We start from the raw sequence: 16,876 nt of genomic DNA on the forward strand, positions 1-16,876 counted from the left end.
CTACTAGCTACGCAAATGCAGGGCAAGCAGGCACCCTGCCATGGGTCATGCAGAGCTGGCTAGGGCAGACGCAGTGGACTGTGTTGCATGTGAAGCCCAAGATCTGGGAAATAAGAGGCAGATCCCTCATCCACAGTGGTCCCTGAGGTGGAGGCACAGCAAGGATCTGGACCAGGCAACAAGTCCCTGAGATAAATTGCTCTGAGGAAGGACACAGTCTGGGCTGAGCCTCAGCCTCCGACAGGCTCAGTGCAGTGGGTGGTTGGGCCAGTGTCACTGCAATGGGACCCAGAGGAGCAAGCCAACAGAGCTTGGGACCCAGAGGAGCAAGCCAACAGAGCTGAGACTTCAGCAACTACAGGCACACCTTCACTGTCGTTCAGAGAGATGAGCCCAGCAAGGCCTCTGAGTGAGGAGGAAGATGGGCATCTGTTATGCTGGCGATGGGGGCGTTTCCATGACCATGACATATGGTGAGAAATAGTAGCAGCGGGCGCCTGGGCCACTCTCCAGTAGTCCTTCCATCTGGAAATGGAAGCAGAACAGACTCCCTGTTTTAGAAAGGGAAGCTTCCAGGGTGCTAAGAAGAAGTCTCTAGAGGGAGGTAACAGACCCCTAACTAATAAGGTGGGTGTGTCCCTGAGCAATAGCTTTAAGGTAAAGAACTGTGCCTTAACTTGTACCCAGTGTTTGTGGACTCACCCCTACTGGCTACAAAGAGGAAAACCACAACACATGGACAATGCCTGGCCTGTGACACCAGGTATCCCCAACTGTCTATGTTGGTACAGTCCAGCCTCATTATTTACTGGTTCTGTAACTGTGAATTTCCCTACATGCTGTAATAAAATTGACTTGTAACCTCCAAATCAATACTTGTGGTGTTTTCTAATTTTCACACACATTCATGGACAAAAAATTTGAGTTGCCCAACATTCCCATTCTCAGGTGATGCAGAACAAGGGCACACACCGCCTTCCTGTTTCAGCTCTCATCCTGTAAACCACTGTCCTTTTCACCATCTGTTGGGCACCACATTTTTTTCTGCTTTGTATTGGTGACTGCACCAGCTATTCTAGAGTGTCCCCCAATCGTAGTGCTGAAGTGCCATCTAGTGTTCCTAAATGCAAGAAGGTTGTGATGAAGAGAAAATAACATGTGCTAGGTAAGCTTCATTCTGGCATGAGTTATCGTGCTGTTAGCCATGAGTGCAATGTTAATGACGCAACGATATATGTTAAATAGGTGTCTTTGAACAGAAACACACAGAAAACAAGGTTCTGTATTGATCTGCTGACAAAACTGTGCCCCAAGTCTGGCAGGAACCTAACCCTGTATTTCCCCTAAGAGCAATGGCTCTATTTTCACGAATTCAGTATTTGTGGTGGCTTTATGGAATATAACAGCTGTAAATAACAAGATTTGACTGCATATAATTATTATAAATGGAGGAATAAATTCTCCCCATACTCGTATCTGAGCACTCAAATTATGCTCTATTTCTGGAACCAGATTGACTATGTTGGGGAAGCCACAATTAGCTGCTGTTGTTCAGATGAAGCCAGATGGAGTGCAGGTGGGCTGAGGAACTCACCAAGCGGGCATGGGGGTTGCGATGGTAGTAGAGCTCTTTAAATTCATCCATCCACACTTCAGCTGCACGCACACTGTTGGCCAGAGCCTTGTTGCGGGAGTAGGGAGCTTGCTTGGGGAAAACATGGCCAACATGGGAACACGGGTGTGTTTCCAGAACCCCACCACACTGCCAGATCTGCACACAGAGAAAAGGAGAGGTCAGGTGGTGAGCAGGGGATGAGCTGCAGGTCCATAGTATCTGCAGCGAGGACGCCGGGCACACACAAGGCATGATGGGCGCTGCCAAGATGCTCAGCCTCCATCGGGCAGGAGGCCACCTACCCAGCACACTCATGACACAGGATGTGGGTAAAGAGCAAGAAAGCAGCCCCCAAAACAAACAAGCTGTGGAAACCCAGACCCCAAAGTCCATGCACTAAAGCTCATGCACTTGACTCACAGGAGCATCCACAGAGACCTCACTGGCAACCCACTTACTCATTACAGAAAACACAGGCTTGATTACCTGATCTCCTAGCCACAGAAGATAGGAAAGCAGCAAGGAAGAAGAGAGGTTTGGAAGGGGGAAAGGAAGAGCTTCTAGAAACAGGTAGAGCAGCCTGACACCTAGGGAAGAGGCAGAGAGACCATTAAAAGCACACCCAAAGACTGAACAGGCGGAGGCATCTGAGCCCATCTCACACTGGGACCGATGGCCATGAACATCTCATTTTCCCAAAGATGGGACAACCAAGCCTAGCATCTGGTACTTATTATGGAGGGTGTGAGTCCTCAGTAGAAGGCCAAATTCTTGTTTATTCAGTTGTTATGAGGGCAGAACACCATATAAAATATTATTAAAAATCTTAATTTTCCACTGAAAAGCACCAACATTCACACAAAGTCTTGATATTTAAAATGTAAGACTTCATTAACTGGAAAATCTACTGAAATGCTAGGAGTTGTCCAATATGGTTTCCATGGGCCATGTAGAGTAGCATCGGTAGATAGGCTTGTTACAAAAAGCAGAATCTTGGTCCCACCCTAAAGCTATCAAATCTGGCTTTCTAGATTGTGCTTGTCAATCTGTCTTTCTAACAAGTTTACCCAGCAATTCTTGTATGTGTTGGCTGGGTGCAGTGGCTCACGCCTACAATCCCAGCACTTTGGGAGGCCGAGGCGGGTGGATCACCTGAGGTCAGGAGTTCAAGATCATCCTGGCTGACAGGGTGAAACCCCGTCTCTACTAAAAATACAAAAATTAGCCAAGCGTGATGGCGCATGCCTGTAAACCCAGCTACTCAGGAGGCTGAGGCAGGAGAATCACTTCAACACAACAGGCCGAGATGGCAGTGAACTGAGATCGTGCCACTGCGTTCCAGCCTGGGCGACAGAGCGAGACTCTGTCTCAAAAAAAAAAAAAAGAAATTTTCACATCTGTCAAGGTTTGAAAGCCACTGTGCTAAATAAAGAGTCCACTTCATAAGGAATTAATCAAATAAAGGCTCCAGAAGACAGGATCAGGAGGAACCTAACCCTGAGCAAGTCACCTCTCTCCTGGTTTCACTTCCTCCTCTCCACAGAGTGAGAGAGAACTATGTGACTTGCAAGGCCCTTTCTGGCCCCAAATCTAGTAAAAGTACACTTTTTAAAGAGCTGAAACAAGAAGGCAAGCATGTTTATAGGATATGCATGTCATCATCTTTCAGGGTCCACCAGGCTCTCACAGCAAATCCCATCGTTCCCAAAGAGAGAATCAGTTAAGAACATGTCCAAAGAGAAGACTGGAATACTTACCCTAAAGGAGAATTCGAGGTTTTCTCCTCCCCAGACTTCCATTCCTGTATCATAAGACCCCAGATATTCAAAATATTTCTTACTCACAGCAAACAGCCCACCGGCCATTGTTGGAGACCTAAAAAAGTGTTACATCCATATTTCACTGTAGGCAGCAGGAAACCATCACAGTTACCCAACTACCTTCCCACCACGAGCCCTTTCATCTGTTCATCCATCATCTCTAAGCATACCCTGCCTTCACCTCCGTGCCCCACACTAGGCTGGGCCTGGAAGCACTGATGTACCCTACAGTCCCTGCCTTGAGGGGGCTCCCAGGCTTCTCAGCAGGCACTGTTGAGTACTGCTCAACAGTATTAGCACACAGTACTCTGTGTGTGCTAAATATGTTAACTAAAGTCAGCCGGGGCCCTGGGGGAACACTGAGGAGGGCAGGCGCAAAAGGGTAGGACTAGGTTCCCTGGAGGAGGCGAGGTCTGCAGGACAAAGGACAGTTAGCCAAGAAGAAGGGAAATGGAATGGTTCTCCAGCATGAGCAAAGGCTTAAGGGTGGGAGAAATCCAGGGACATTTAGAAGCACAGAGTACAAGGAGAAGAGAGAAGCAAGAGACCACATTCCAAGAGGAAGGGAGGCTCCAGGCCATGGTCATCTGAGGAGGTGTGATCTCACAAGGCAAGAACTCACAGATACCACTGAGAGGCCAGTACGCAGAAGACCCTAAAGGCGACTCTGGCATCTGAAAGCACCGGGAGGGCCAGGTCCTCTCCTGCTCGAGTGGTTTCCCCCACCAGGACCCAGCTAGCCAGCCTTGTTTCCCCCCACCTGCCACCCGCCACCAGGTTTATCTGGAAGCCAGCACTGACTTCAGAAACGGCCCACGGCTTCCAGCCTACACGGCAGAACACTAAGGTCAGCACGCCCTGGAGTTGCACAGGCAAAAGGATGAATGCAGAAATAGGGAAAAGGCCAGGTGTGGTGGCTCATACCTGTAATCCCAGCACTTTGGGAGGCTGAGGCGGGCGGATCTCCTGAGGTCAGGAGTTCGAGGCCAGCCTGGCCAATATGGCGAAACCCTGTCTCTACTAAAAAAATACAAAAATTAGCCAGGTGTGGTGGTGGGCACCTGTGCTCCCAGCTACTCAGGAGGTAAGGCAGGAGAATCACTTGAATCCAGGAGGAAGAGGCTGCAGTGAGGCAAGATCGTGCCACCGCACTCCAGCCTGGGCGACAGAGCGAGACTCCAACTCAAAAAAAAAGAAATAGGGAAAGAAAACATTGAGAGCACAACCACTGAAAATGTTAACATCCTCCAGCATCGGGGCCTGCCCTGGACTCCAAGCGTGGCGTCAACTGAGAAGACAACAGCAACATCCCCAGTGGGAGGGAAGGTTCTAGAATATAAAGCACCTTCATGTGTGTTTATCCTAAAAATCTAGGAAATAGGCAGGGTGGATATGCTGGTACCTATTACACAGATGAGATAACTGAGGCACAGGGATATTATGGGATGGGGAGGATAGGTGCTCTGAGCATGTGGGGTAAGGGGGGCAATCAGAATTCATGGCTCCCCATGAATTCATGACAGGCTGCCTAAGTAGCCTGGATTAGAGCCTCCTACTCTGTGTCTCAGTTTCCAAACCTGTTCAGTGAGGGATTGAGCAGGATGTTCTCACTAAGGGCTCCTACAGAAGCCTGGGTGCCATTCTCAATTCCTTCCTTCCCCAATTCCTACTCAATTTCTCCCAATTCTTCCATCTTAACATCTCTGGAATCCACAGTGCCCACCATCTCCTGAACCATTGTTTCCGACCTGGAGGACTGCAGAGCCTCCTAATGGTATCCCTGCCCAAAATGGTCCCTCCAGGGCCCTCACCACATGGCATGCAGCACATGGTCAGGTCACTTCCTGCTCGGATCCCTTCAGTGGCTTCTATCTGCTCAGAGTCAGGTCCAAACCCCTTCCCTTGGCCCCACCCATCTCTCCAGCCTTATCTCTGGACACTCTCCTCGCTTGCTCCACTCCAGCCAGCAGCAGGTCATCTTAAGGTCAGGACTCTGGTGAAAGGATTCAGAAGCCCAACTGCCAAATGTGGATGCAGAACTAAGAGCCTCCTTCCGGTTCAACACACCAGTGGTGAGGCTGAAGTCCTGACCTCCTTCTGCCCAACTCCCACATCTGTCTCCCACTTGCTTCTGAACTTGGAAGGGGAGGAAGAAGCAAGGCTATCACTTCAACACCTCCAGAATGAGAGCTGCTGAGCCTCCCTTGGGCCCACTCTACTCAGACCTTGACTCACCCACTGGCCAGAGCGGGCTCTTCCACCTGCCATGGATCCACCCACACCCCAGGTCAAAGGGGCCTAACAATGTTTCCTCAAGAATGAACATATGACCAGCAATCCCCCTCCTAGGCATATACCCGAAAGAACAGAAAACAGGGACTCAAGCAGATAGAAGTACACCGATGTTCACAGCAGCATTATTTAACAATAACCAAAAGACAACCTAAGTGTCCACCAACAAAAGAATAAATAAACAAAATGTGGCATATATGTACAAAGGAATATCACTCAGCCACCGCAAGGAAGGAAGCTTGAAAACATGATGTTAAGTGAAAGAAGCCAATTACAAAAGGACAAATATCGTATGATTCCTCTTACATGGGTCGCCTGAAAGAACAGAGGTTCCCAGAGGCTGCGAAGGGGAGAAAGGGAAGTTATTGCTTAGTTGGGGATATTTTCTGTGTGGATGATGAAAAAGCCCTGGAAACAGGTAAAGATTATGTTTGCACAATACTGTGAATGTGCTCGACACCACTAAAATTGCATGCTTTATTTAATTAATTTATTTTTTATAGAGACAGGATCTCGCTCTATCACCCTGGCTGGAGTGCAATTGCGTGATCGTAGCTCACCAAAGCCTTGAACTCCTCGACTCAAGCCATCCTCCTATCTCAGCCTTCCAGCTAGCTAGGCCTACAGATACACACCACCATGCTCGGCTAATCTTTATTTTTTTGTAGAGATAGGTTCTTGCTATGTTGCCCAGGCTGGTCTCAAACTCCTGGACTCAAGCAATCCTCCCACCTTGGCTTCCCAAAGTACTGGGATTATAGGCATGAGCCACCATGCTCAGCCTAAAATTACATACTTCAAAATGGTTAAAATGGTAAATTCTCTATGAAGCATATTTTACTACAATTTAAAAATTAAATAAATAAAATATACTGATATAAAATTGACTTGTGTAGCAGACATGTTTAATAAAAATAAACAAATATTCTAGGCAAAAAAGTGGGAAGAGGAGAGGTAGTTAAGCTGACAGCTAATCATTCCACCCAAGGGCCTCCGCTGACAGGTCAGCCAGATGCAACGAGGCATGCTTAAAAAACAAGTCACCCAGAGGTCAGCTCCTGACCTGATGACATCGACGGGGGATCGCATCCGTATCCTCTCCCGCTCGGGAACCGTGTGCCACGTGAACACCAGCCTCCAGTCGAAACCGCCGATCTGGGGCTCCCCGGAGTTCCCCAGGTATTCGAAGGTGTTCCAGTCGATCACATCAATCACTGGGCACACAACTGCCGACTCCTCTTCATGGATCCTGAAAGCACCCAAGACATCCATCTGTTTCTCCTATGCAGACGGGCAGCAGGAAGACAATTGGGAAATTCAAGGGTGAATTCTTGTCTTCCTTCCAAAAAGAGGGAGGAACACCTGAGAAAGGCCTGCTTCTCTTATTCCAGGTGTCTGTAGCCGTGTCAGAGCCCTGGCAGGTGACCACCATGGGGGGGATCTGGGGGCCAGGGAGGGCTTTAAAACAAAAAGTGCCATGACTTTAATATGCTCTGATTCTATCCACGGACTTTCTGACCAAACACTCTATGATTTCAATTTCTCAGGAGTGCAAGAGGTTTAATCACAATGAAACATCTTAACATCAAGAAATACTTAACTCCTAAGAACAAAGGTGCACCCAGACCAAAGGGTCAGCTTTGGAATTAGAATATAAATTCTAATCCTGCTATTTATTTGCTGTGTGACATTAGCCAAGTCACCTAACTACGGCCTATGGTCACCTAACACAGAGCCTATGGCCTCAGTGGTAACACTGGAATTATAATATCCATTCAGAGGGTTAATGTGAGGATTTCCTGGGAAAATGTTTCTAAGATGGCTGGCAGAGAACCTGAAACTATTGTTATTTTTTTTTAATTTTTGTTATTGTGAAATATTACACATAGTGAAAAATGCTATAATTTCCTTTTGCAGGTATCAGCCTGTGTGTTGGTTTCAACTGTTCTCTCCACAACGTTATTACAAATCTGGCCATCCCTCAGCATGCTTCCAGGCCGTGTTTCTTTGCATTTGACACCACACCAGGAAAGATGGACTGAGACTAGACCACGTGTGAACACGAGATTTCCTTGAGTACATTTTGAGGAATGTTGTCTGGAATTTGAGACCTAAGAGTCACACCACACAGGACAATGAAACAGAGATCAACCAGAGTCAAGCTTTCAGTGTCCTTAGAATGGTGTGAGTCACGCCACACAGGACAATGAAACAGAGATCAACCAGACTCGAGCTTTCACTGTCCTTAGAATGACACCAGAAAGTCAGAGGGGACATTAGAAATACCACTGTGGGGTAAGAATGACAACTATCGGGGAAACTGCACTCTTCAGGACAGGTTGCACGAGACAGAGTCTCAGATCTGTGAGTTCCCCAAATTGAGGAACTTGCATACTAGGTATCCACCAACATCTGCTTATTTAGACATTGAGGGCATTATTTAAAAGGTTGAAAGGGCCAATATCAGACCTGCTGGGCAAGTTCCAGCTGGCCTCTGGCAAAGGCCAGCTCCCCCAGGAACTGATGGCTTGTGATCAAGCTGGCTGGAACCACAGACAGCCTAATTTTTACAAGAAGGGGAAAACTGGGGAATGCTGCACCAGCACTGGAGCATAGGACTCCCAGTCCTGGCTGGAGAATGTGCAGGACCCACAGGGATGCTATTGGCGTCTGGGCCAGAACCATTCTCCACTGCACAGGGCTAATCTGCAGGATACTTGGCCTCCCTGATACACAAAATGCCAGGAACCCTACCTGGTTGACATGACAACCAAGAATGCCCTCCCACATTTCCAAAAGCCCCTGGATGGAAAGGGTTACCACTCCTGTCTGGGGCCACCTTAGGGACAGTCCATAGTCTGATATGTCCCAATGCTGGTGCATACCAAAGTCCCCTGGGGAGCTTTTGAAACATGCAGAAGCTGAGGCCCCAGCCCCAAGAGTCAGATCCAAATGGGACCAGACATTGGTGTGTTTAAAAAGCTCCCCAGGTTGAACCGGTATACACCGTTGGTGGGAATGTAAATTAGTACAACCTCTATGGACAGCAGTTTGGAGGTCCCTCAAAAAACTAAAAATAGAGCTACCATATGATCCTGCAATTCTACTCCTAAGTACGTATATCCCAAAGAAAGGAAATCAGTGTATCGAAAAGATATCTGCACTCTCATGTTCACTGCGGCACTATTCACAATAACCAAGATTGGGAAGCAACCTCAGTGTCCATCAACAGATGAATGGATAAAGGATATGTGGTGCATATACTCACAATAGAGTACTATTCATCCGTAAAAAAGAATGAGGTGCTGTCATTTGCAACAACATGGATGGAACTGGAGGTCATTATGTTAGGTGAAACAAGCCAGGCACAGAAAGACAAACTTTGCATGTTTTCACTTATTTGTGGGAGCTAAAACGTAAAACAATTGAACTCATGTAGACAGAGAGCAGAAGGATGGTTACCAGAGGTTGGGAAGGGTAGTCGGCTGGGGGAGTAGGGATGGTTAATGGGTACAAAAAAATAGAAAGAATGAATAAGACGTACTAGTTGCTAGCACAACAAAGTAACTATAGTAAAAAAAAATAATTTAATTGTACAGTTAAAAATAACTGGGTGGGCATGGTGGTTCATGCCTGTAATCCCAGCACTTTGGGAGGCTGAGATGGGCAAATCACTTGAGGTCAGGAGTTTGAGACCAGCCTGGCCAACATGGTGAAACCTCATCTCTACTAAAAATGTAAAAATTAGCCTGGCATGGTGGTGCACGCCTGTAATTCCAGCTACTCGGGAGGCTGAGTCAGGAGAACCATTTGAACCTGGGAGGCAGAGGCTGCAGTGAGCCGAGATCACCCTACTGTACTCTAGGCTGGGCAACAGAGCGAGACTCTGTCATAGATAGATGGATAGAGAGAGAGAGAGAGATAAAAATACTAAGAGTATGACTGGGCCAGGTGCAGTGGCTCATGCCTATAATCCCAGCACTTTGGGAGGCTGAGGCGGGTGGATCACTGAGGTTAAGAGTTTGAGACCAGCCTGGCCAACATGGTGAAATTCTGTCCCTGCTAAAAATACAAAAATTAGCTGGGCATGGTGGCACGTGCCTGTAGTCCCAGCTACTCAGGAAACTAAGGCAGGAGAATTGCTTGAACTTGGGAGGCAGAGGTCGCAGTAAGCCAATATCATGCCACTGCCCTCCAGCCTGGGTGACAGAGTAAGACTCTAAAAAATAATAATAATAAAAATTTTAAAAAAAGAGTATGAGTGGATTATTAGTAACATAAAGATAAATACTTGAGGGGATGCATATCCCATTTACTCTGATGTGAGTATTATGCATTGCATGCCTGTATCAAAATATCTCATGTACCCCATAAATATATACACCTACTATTTACCCACAAAAATTAAAAATTAAAATATATATATTTTTAAAGTTCCCCAGGTATTTCTAATAGACGACTGAAGTGGAAAATCCCCTCATCTACAGGCATGCAGCAAGGAGGGGGCTGGCCCATGTCCAAAGGGTGGGATGAAGAGGAATTCTAAAAGCATTAATCCATCAGTTGAAGAGAAAGAAATGTCCTCTCCCCATGACTTCAGACCTGCGTAGAGGTGGTCATCTACGAGTGCAGTGGGGGAACAGAGGAGGGGGAGCCCACTGGTCCAGGTTACAGAGGGAGCACTCGGCCATAACTGTGCTCTAAATAGTCTCCAGCTCTATCACAGGCCAGAGGAGCCTCAAATCTGCTGCTGGGGAAGTTCATCAGAGCTGAGGAGGAGAAAGAGAGAGCTATAGCACCCGCAGCTGACAAGAAGCCAGGACAGTAGGAAGTGGCAGGGCAGGGGGCAGCTGGGTCACACCCAGAAAGAAAGGCAAGTGGGTCCCCAGCTCTTCCAGACAACCCTACCAACCACAATGTTGGTGTCTGTGGGGAAGCAGTTTCCCAGCTGCAGAGACCCTGCCCCTCCAACCCTTTGCCTGCTCCACAGAGGGGAAGCCAAGCAAAGATCCCTTCCTTCCTCTCCCACCTGGGGAGCTCCTGGTTGGCCCGCCCAGCTCCTGACTTCCATGACACAGAAACAGAAAGGGCAGAGAGACGAGGCAGAGCATGGGGAGGAAAGAGACAGAAGGAAACGAAAATTGGGCCCCAGTAGATGGTGGTTTCTTGATGGGGGAAGGTAGGAGGGTGAGAGTGAGATGCCGTGGAACAGCAAGGACAATGGCCTTGAGAACAGGGCCACATTATAACTTTCAGGGTCTCTTCCTCTAGAACAAGCAGACAGATTAAAAAGCATATTTTATGACTATACTGGTATAAAGACAAATACAGGCCGGGCGCGGTGGCTCACGCCTGTAATCCCAGCTCTCAGGGAGGCAGAGGTGGGAGGATAGCTTGAGCCCAGGAGTTCGAGACCTGCCTGGGTAATATAGCGAGACCCCGTTCTCCACAAAAAAAAAAAAAAAAAAAGACAAAAAAAATAATAATAAAGACAAATACAATCCATGCTAGATTCATTATTACATACTCATTATTATGATATTCATTTTTCCCTTCTGATTTTAAAAGAAATACGTAACATTTATGTGGGTTCCTTCCAGTTTCATGGGCCCTAGGCATTGTTCCTCCTGGGTGTGAGGGATAAGCCAGCCCTGCTTGAAAGAAATACATCGAAATGTGTATTCTCTAGGAGTGCCATTCTACTTGATTGAGGATTTTTTAAACTGTCTTGGTTGATGATACTTCCTCAGTTTTCTGCAACAACCTCAGATAAGAAGGAATAATAAGGCCGGGTGTGGTGGCTCACGCTTGAGGTCAGGAGTTTGAGACCAGCCTGACCAAAGTGGTGAAACCCCATCTCTACCAAAAATACAAAATTAGCCGAATGTGGTGGTGCATGCCTGTAATCTCAGCTACTCTGGAGGCTGAGGCAGGAGAATCACTTGAACCCGAGGCGGAGGTTGCAGTAAGCCGAGATCAGCCATTGCACTCCAGCCTGGGCAACAAGAGTGAAACTGTCTCAAAAAAATAAAAATAAAAAAGAAGAAATAATAAAAGCAAACAGTGACACAGGGCCTCCTCCAGCTGGCACTCGCAAGCAGCTGCCATGCACTAAATCATTTAATAGCCTCAACAGCCTAACGAAGCAGGGACTGCTCTCCTGCCCAGTGACAGAGGAGCAGCTGAGCCCAGGCAACCCGTTAACCCTCAAGTGACATGATGAGTCTGTTCCTCATGCTACCTACACCAGGTAACATGCTGTCTCTCCCGTGGTGGGCGGCTCACGCACCTCTGCAGCAGCGGCTCCAGCCACCCCTCGTGGCACTCACAGTGACAGTCTAGGAAGGTCAGGACATCGCCCCTCGCCGCAGATGCCCCCAGCAGCCGGGCTCGCACCAGGCCCTCTCTCTTGTTGGCGCGGATCAGGCGTACCTTGGGCAGTCCCGAAAGCTCATTGGCCAAGCGCTCCTTCAGGTGCTCTAGGGAGGCAAACAAAGCAACAGAGGTCACCGTGACAATCTTGGAGGAGTGCCTCATCCCAAGCCGGGGCCTTCTGGACCTCTGTGTCCCAAACAGAAGATGAAACAGACAAGTGCCTCCTTTGCTCTGCCACCTGGAACATCCTCACCTCACCCAGAACCAAGGTTGGAGGTGCTCTGAAGGCCAGGAGGAGGTTGGGGGAGGAATTCCAGAACCACCATTTGCTCCCCATCAAAACACATGCACGTTGAATTGTGCACTTCAAATGGGTGAATTGAATGGTGTGTGAATATATTTCAATAAAGCTGTTACAAAAAATGCTTTACAGTTTTGACTCATGAGCATTTAAAAACCAAAAAACACATGAACCATCTAATTGCAATTTTTATAAAAACAGTAGTTATGCTAATAGAAATTTTCTCAAGAATACTTTACAGTTTCAATAGTAGTCACAATAATAATAGCAGCTAAAACTAAAGAGGACTTGCTATGCCAAGTACTACCGAGGCGATTTCTAGATAACCCATCTGATCCTCATAACAATCCTCTGAGGCAGGTACTAGTATTATCCCCATTTCACAGATGAGGGCACTGAGGCTGGGAAGGCTAAGTAACTTGCCCAAGGTCATAGAGTAAGTAAGTTGAAGAGCCAGGAGGGCAACCCGGCTCCAAATTCTACACGCTAACGCTACTGCCCAGAGCAGCCACCAGAGTGACAGCCTGTCTATAAATAAATCAATAAATAAAAGCATTCATTGGTTGATTTTTTTTTTTTTTTTTTTTTTTTTTTTGAGACAGGGTCTCACTGTGTCAGCCAGGCTAGAGTGCAGTGGTGCAATCACAGCTCAACCTCAACACAGCAGCCTCAACCTCTTGGGCTCAAGTGATCTTCCCACCTCAGCCTCCCAAGTAGCTGGGACTACAGGCGTGTGCCACCACACCTAGCTACTTTTTAAATTTTTTGTAGAGGTAGGGTCTTCCTATGCTTCCCAGGCTGGTCTCAAATTCCTGGGCTCAAGCAATCCTCCCACCTTGGCCTCCCAAAGTGCTGGGATTACAGGCATGAGCCACCGCACCCAGCCAATTTTTAAAAAATTCCAAATTATAACCACAAATGAGTTGATGGCAGGAATAAGGCAGGTAACTTTGCAAGCAAAGCTAATTAGCTACAGTACCCAGTGAACCCATGAGTGCAGCGTGGCTGCCCTGCACTCATGATGGATCTTGTCAGTGTTAATTTCATGTTTGCCTGAACTGTCTCCCTGCATCTGGGAGGGCCTGACACCCTTTCATCAAGCTCACACTGACACTGCAGAAATGGTGGGGAGGGGAGGCAGGGCAGGACCTCCTAACTCACTACAGGTTAAAGCGGGACATCACGCCTGTTGTCCCAAGTTCCCACAATGACAGGAAGGGAAGCTTGGTCCACATTGCCTCACATTTTTATGAGAGAATTGAGATGTGTCAGAGGAATTCATACTGTATTCCTGCCTGCTGAGGCGCTATTTAATCCCATTATGATAAAATAAATAATCTGCTCTTTGCTTTTAGATTAATATATTTGTGAAATGCTGTTTATTTTGCAACTTTTTAAACATTATAAAAATAGAAATTATCACCTAACAAGAGCTCACTAAATGCCAAGCACCTACCCAGCACATTACCCTGTTCATCTCATTCAACACTCGCGATGATCCTACAAGGTAGAAGCTATTATTATTCCCATTTTATAGAGGCTGAAGCCAAGTTTGAAACTGGTTAGGGTCATTGCTCAAAGTTGTATAGTTGCTAGGGGTTAGAGGGGGATTCAAGCTCATGCAGTGTGGCCCAGAACCAGTGTCTACACAAAGAGATTTAAAATAACCCTGGAGGAAAATGGAAAAAGGAAATGTAGATGAGCACCTACTATGTGCCAGCTGCTACATGAGGTTCTGTCCTATACATGATCCCATTTATTCCCCACTATAATTCTCTTGAGATAGGTGCGGACAGACTCATTCACAGGTGAGAAACCAAGGCTCAGAAAAGACAAGCAACTCACCCAAGGCACTATAACTGGATCACGGGAAAGCTCACCTCAGACCCAGGTGCCCTAACCCCAGAACCTAACACCTTCTAGGCTACAGTCAGCACCAAACCCCAGCCTGGCTTACACACTGTCACAGACACTGCTCCTTGTGCCTTAAACCCATTCTCCCTGTGACCTGTAACTGAGCACACAGCCAGCAGGATAAAGGTCACAGCTCCCAGCCTCCCTTGCAGTTACACGTGGCCAGGCAACCACGCTCTGCTCAATGGGATGTGTGGAGAACTTCCAAGCAGTGCCCTCAGGAGGAAGGGTGTGGCTCTCCTTCCCCTTTAAGCCTTCTGGTTGAACAGAGTGAGCAGGAGGTGAAAAGCCAGCCCGGTCCACAAGGACCAAGGCAGCAGGGCACCCTAGAGAAGGTGGGAACAGGCGCAGAAGCAGCTGAGGCCCCATTCACCAAGGAGCCACCACATCCATTCTAGACTAGCACACCAGATTTGTGATGTGAGAAGTCTATTTTTATCTTGTGTGAGTCACTATTGAGTCTGTGAAAACAGCCCAATGCACATGCCTATTAGAACACACAGAGGCCAGTTTTGAAGTCAGAGCAAGTGCAGTGTCTGAGGCAGCAGATGCCCCATCAGCAGGGATTGCTTCCCTTTGAGACAGGCTGTAGAGACTAAGCCCACAGCTCTACCTGCTGTTACAGCCTTGACACTTGCCCTTGGTTAAGCTTAGCTGCTCTCACTTCAGCTAGCCCAAGGATTCACGGGCTGATGCTACTCCATTGGCACTGCCAGTTCCGGCCAAGCCAAGACTCTGCTACATGTGGGCGCCACAGAGGCCCCTCCACCCTTCTTTGCCTCCATCCTCACCCAGCCCCTCCCCTGCCATCGACCATTCCCCACACAGCTGGCTCAGCGAGCTCCTCAGATGGACCTAGACCTTACTGTCCCCAAAGCTCCCCATCAAGCTCACACTTAAGCCTCAACCCTTATGGCGGCCTCCAAGGCCCTACCAGATCTGGGCCTGCCCATCCTGCAACCTCACCTCCTAAATCACCTCCACTGGCCAATGGTTGTCCCAGAAACTGCCCAGAGAATGCCCTGCTCCTTCCAGTTTCCCACACCTGCTGTCTCTGGGCCACTATCTCTGATGTCTTCTTTGGGTGCAGGGGGACACAGGAAGCCCATCCTTGCTGGGCCTACTTGAATGCCCCGCTCCTTCCAGTTTCCGTGCCTGCTGTTTCTGGGCTGCTATCCCGAGGTCTTCTTTGGGTGCGGGGGACACAGGAAGCCCATCCTTACTGGGTCTACTCTAGCCCTCCTGCATCCCAGTCTTACCTCCCAGACACTGCCACAGAAGAACAGGCTCTTCCCAGAGCCCTGGCCAGGACTCACCTCTATCACTGTAGTCATCTACAAGGATCACTTCTTCTAGCAGGATATCCGGGGATGTCTCAAGGACACTGTAAACTGTCCGAAGGAGAGTTGACCAGGCTTCATTATAAAATGCTATGATAACAGATGTCCTGGGCAAATTATCATAATCATATTTCTTCTCTTTGCACCTGCAAATACAGCGCAACTTCAGGAACTGAGGATCTAGCCCAGGCTGGCACTGGGGATGGAGTGACAAAGGGGACATCAGTTCATGGTCCCCTGGGGAAGGGGACATAATCTGCTGAAAGATCTTCCGGAGCTCCCCTTTTGGCAGTAGGGGCCCCAGCAGACTCCAAGAAAGGTCCTAACCATGATACCCACCTAGCTTTTACTGTGGAATATTGTTCTAAGCTGTCAAGCAACTTTTGGATTTGAGTAACATACAAACCAGGCAGAATCAGAAGGAAGGGAATTGGCACTTCTTTCTTCCCCATCGCCCTCCTCTCTGTCTACTCTGCCCCAATCTCACTCCCAGACCTTTGCTCAGACTGTTCCCTCTGCCTGGAATGCCCCTTCCTCCCTTCTCTAGTTGGCAAGCTCCCAGCTCAGGCCTGTTCTCCTTTGTGAACTACCCAGGACCACCTATCTCAGGCAGTTGTTATCTCCTCAATGCTCCTCCAGCACCCGGCCCACCTCCACCTCAGCATGCACCACTCGCAGTATTCTGAGTCCTCATGTACCACTGTACCACTCCCTACCTTCTCCCAGCATCCAATACTGTCTAGGCTTAGCAAAGGTGGTATCCCAAATGCATAAACTAGAATTGGGGCTAGGACCTATGAACACTCCAGGAAGGACTCTGCAGAGGACACTGGTTACCTCCCCAAAATCCCCACTGCCACCCACCCCCCAAGATGTGGTAGTCATGTGGTGGGGTGAGGCTGAGCCCACTCAACGCCAGCAGTGGGCCTGACTGGCAGTGATTAGAACCAATAAGCTCCCTCTTTGTTTAGCAATTTGCTGTCACTTTGAACTGAAGTTTCCCTGGTTGACACAGAATTCTATCCTGAGTGACTGATGACAAATTCCCAGTGTCATGGGACTGACTAAGGGGCAGTACCTGGAGACCATCAGTGGGAAGTAGCTGATGGCAAGGTGGGAGAGCAACACCATGGGGATACCAGAAGGGGCAGAGTTTGAATGCTGGGGGCTGGCCAAAGATTAGACCAAGAGATCAGTTAGATATTCAAGAAGGGCATGA

General features: G+C 48.1%; 1 protein-coding gene across 9 annotated transcripts in view; it reads right to left on the bottom strand.

Annotated features, from left to right (window-relative positions):
• GALNT12 (polypeptide N-acetylgalactosaminyltransferase 12) overlaps positions 1-16,876 on the bottom strand; it is a 51,701-nt gene that overhangs the window by 12,014 nt on the left and 22,811 nt on the right. For 3 of the 9 annotated variants that reach the window (XR_012424533.1, XM_074016995.1, XM_005581205.5), the window contains 5 exons: positions 15,634-15,803; positions 12,017-12,206; positions 6,791-6,976; positions 3,373-3,490; positions 1,595-1,771 (listed from right to left, as the gene is read on the bottom strand). Coding sequence is in view for 6 of the 9 variants with exons in the window: in XM_074016995.1 (XP_073873096.1) it covers positions 1,595-1,771; positions 3,373-3,490; positions 6,791-6,976; positions 12,017-12,206; positions 15,634-15,803 (841 nt within the window). In the remaining 3 variants the exon portion in view is untranslated. Of the gene's footprint in view, positions 1-1,594; positions 1,772-2,101; positions 2,203-3,372; positions 3,491-6,790; positions 7,009-12,016; positions 12,207-15,633; positions 15,804-16,876 lie in introns of all 9 variants that reach the window. The other 6 variants (XM_074016996.1, XM_074016997.1, XR_012424534.1 and 3 more) reach the window with 5 other exon arrangements.

This window comes from Macaca fascicularis, chromosome 15, assembly GCF_037993035.2.
Source record: "Macaca fascicularis isolate 582-1 chromosome 15, T2T-MFA8v1.1".
Classification (NCBI taxonomy): Eukaryota; Metazoa; Chordata; class Mammalia; order Primates; family Cercopithecidae; genus Macaca; species Macaca fascicularis.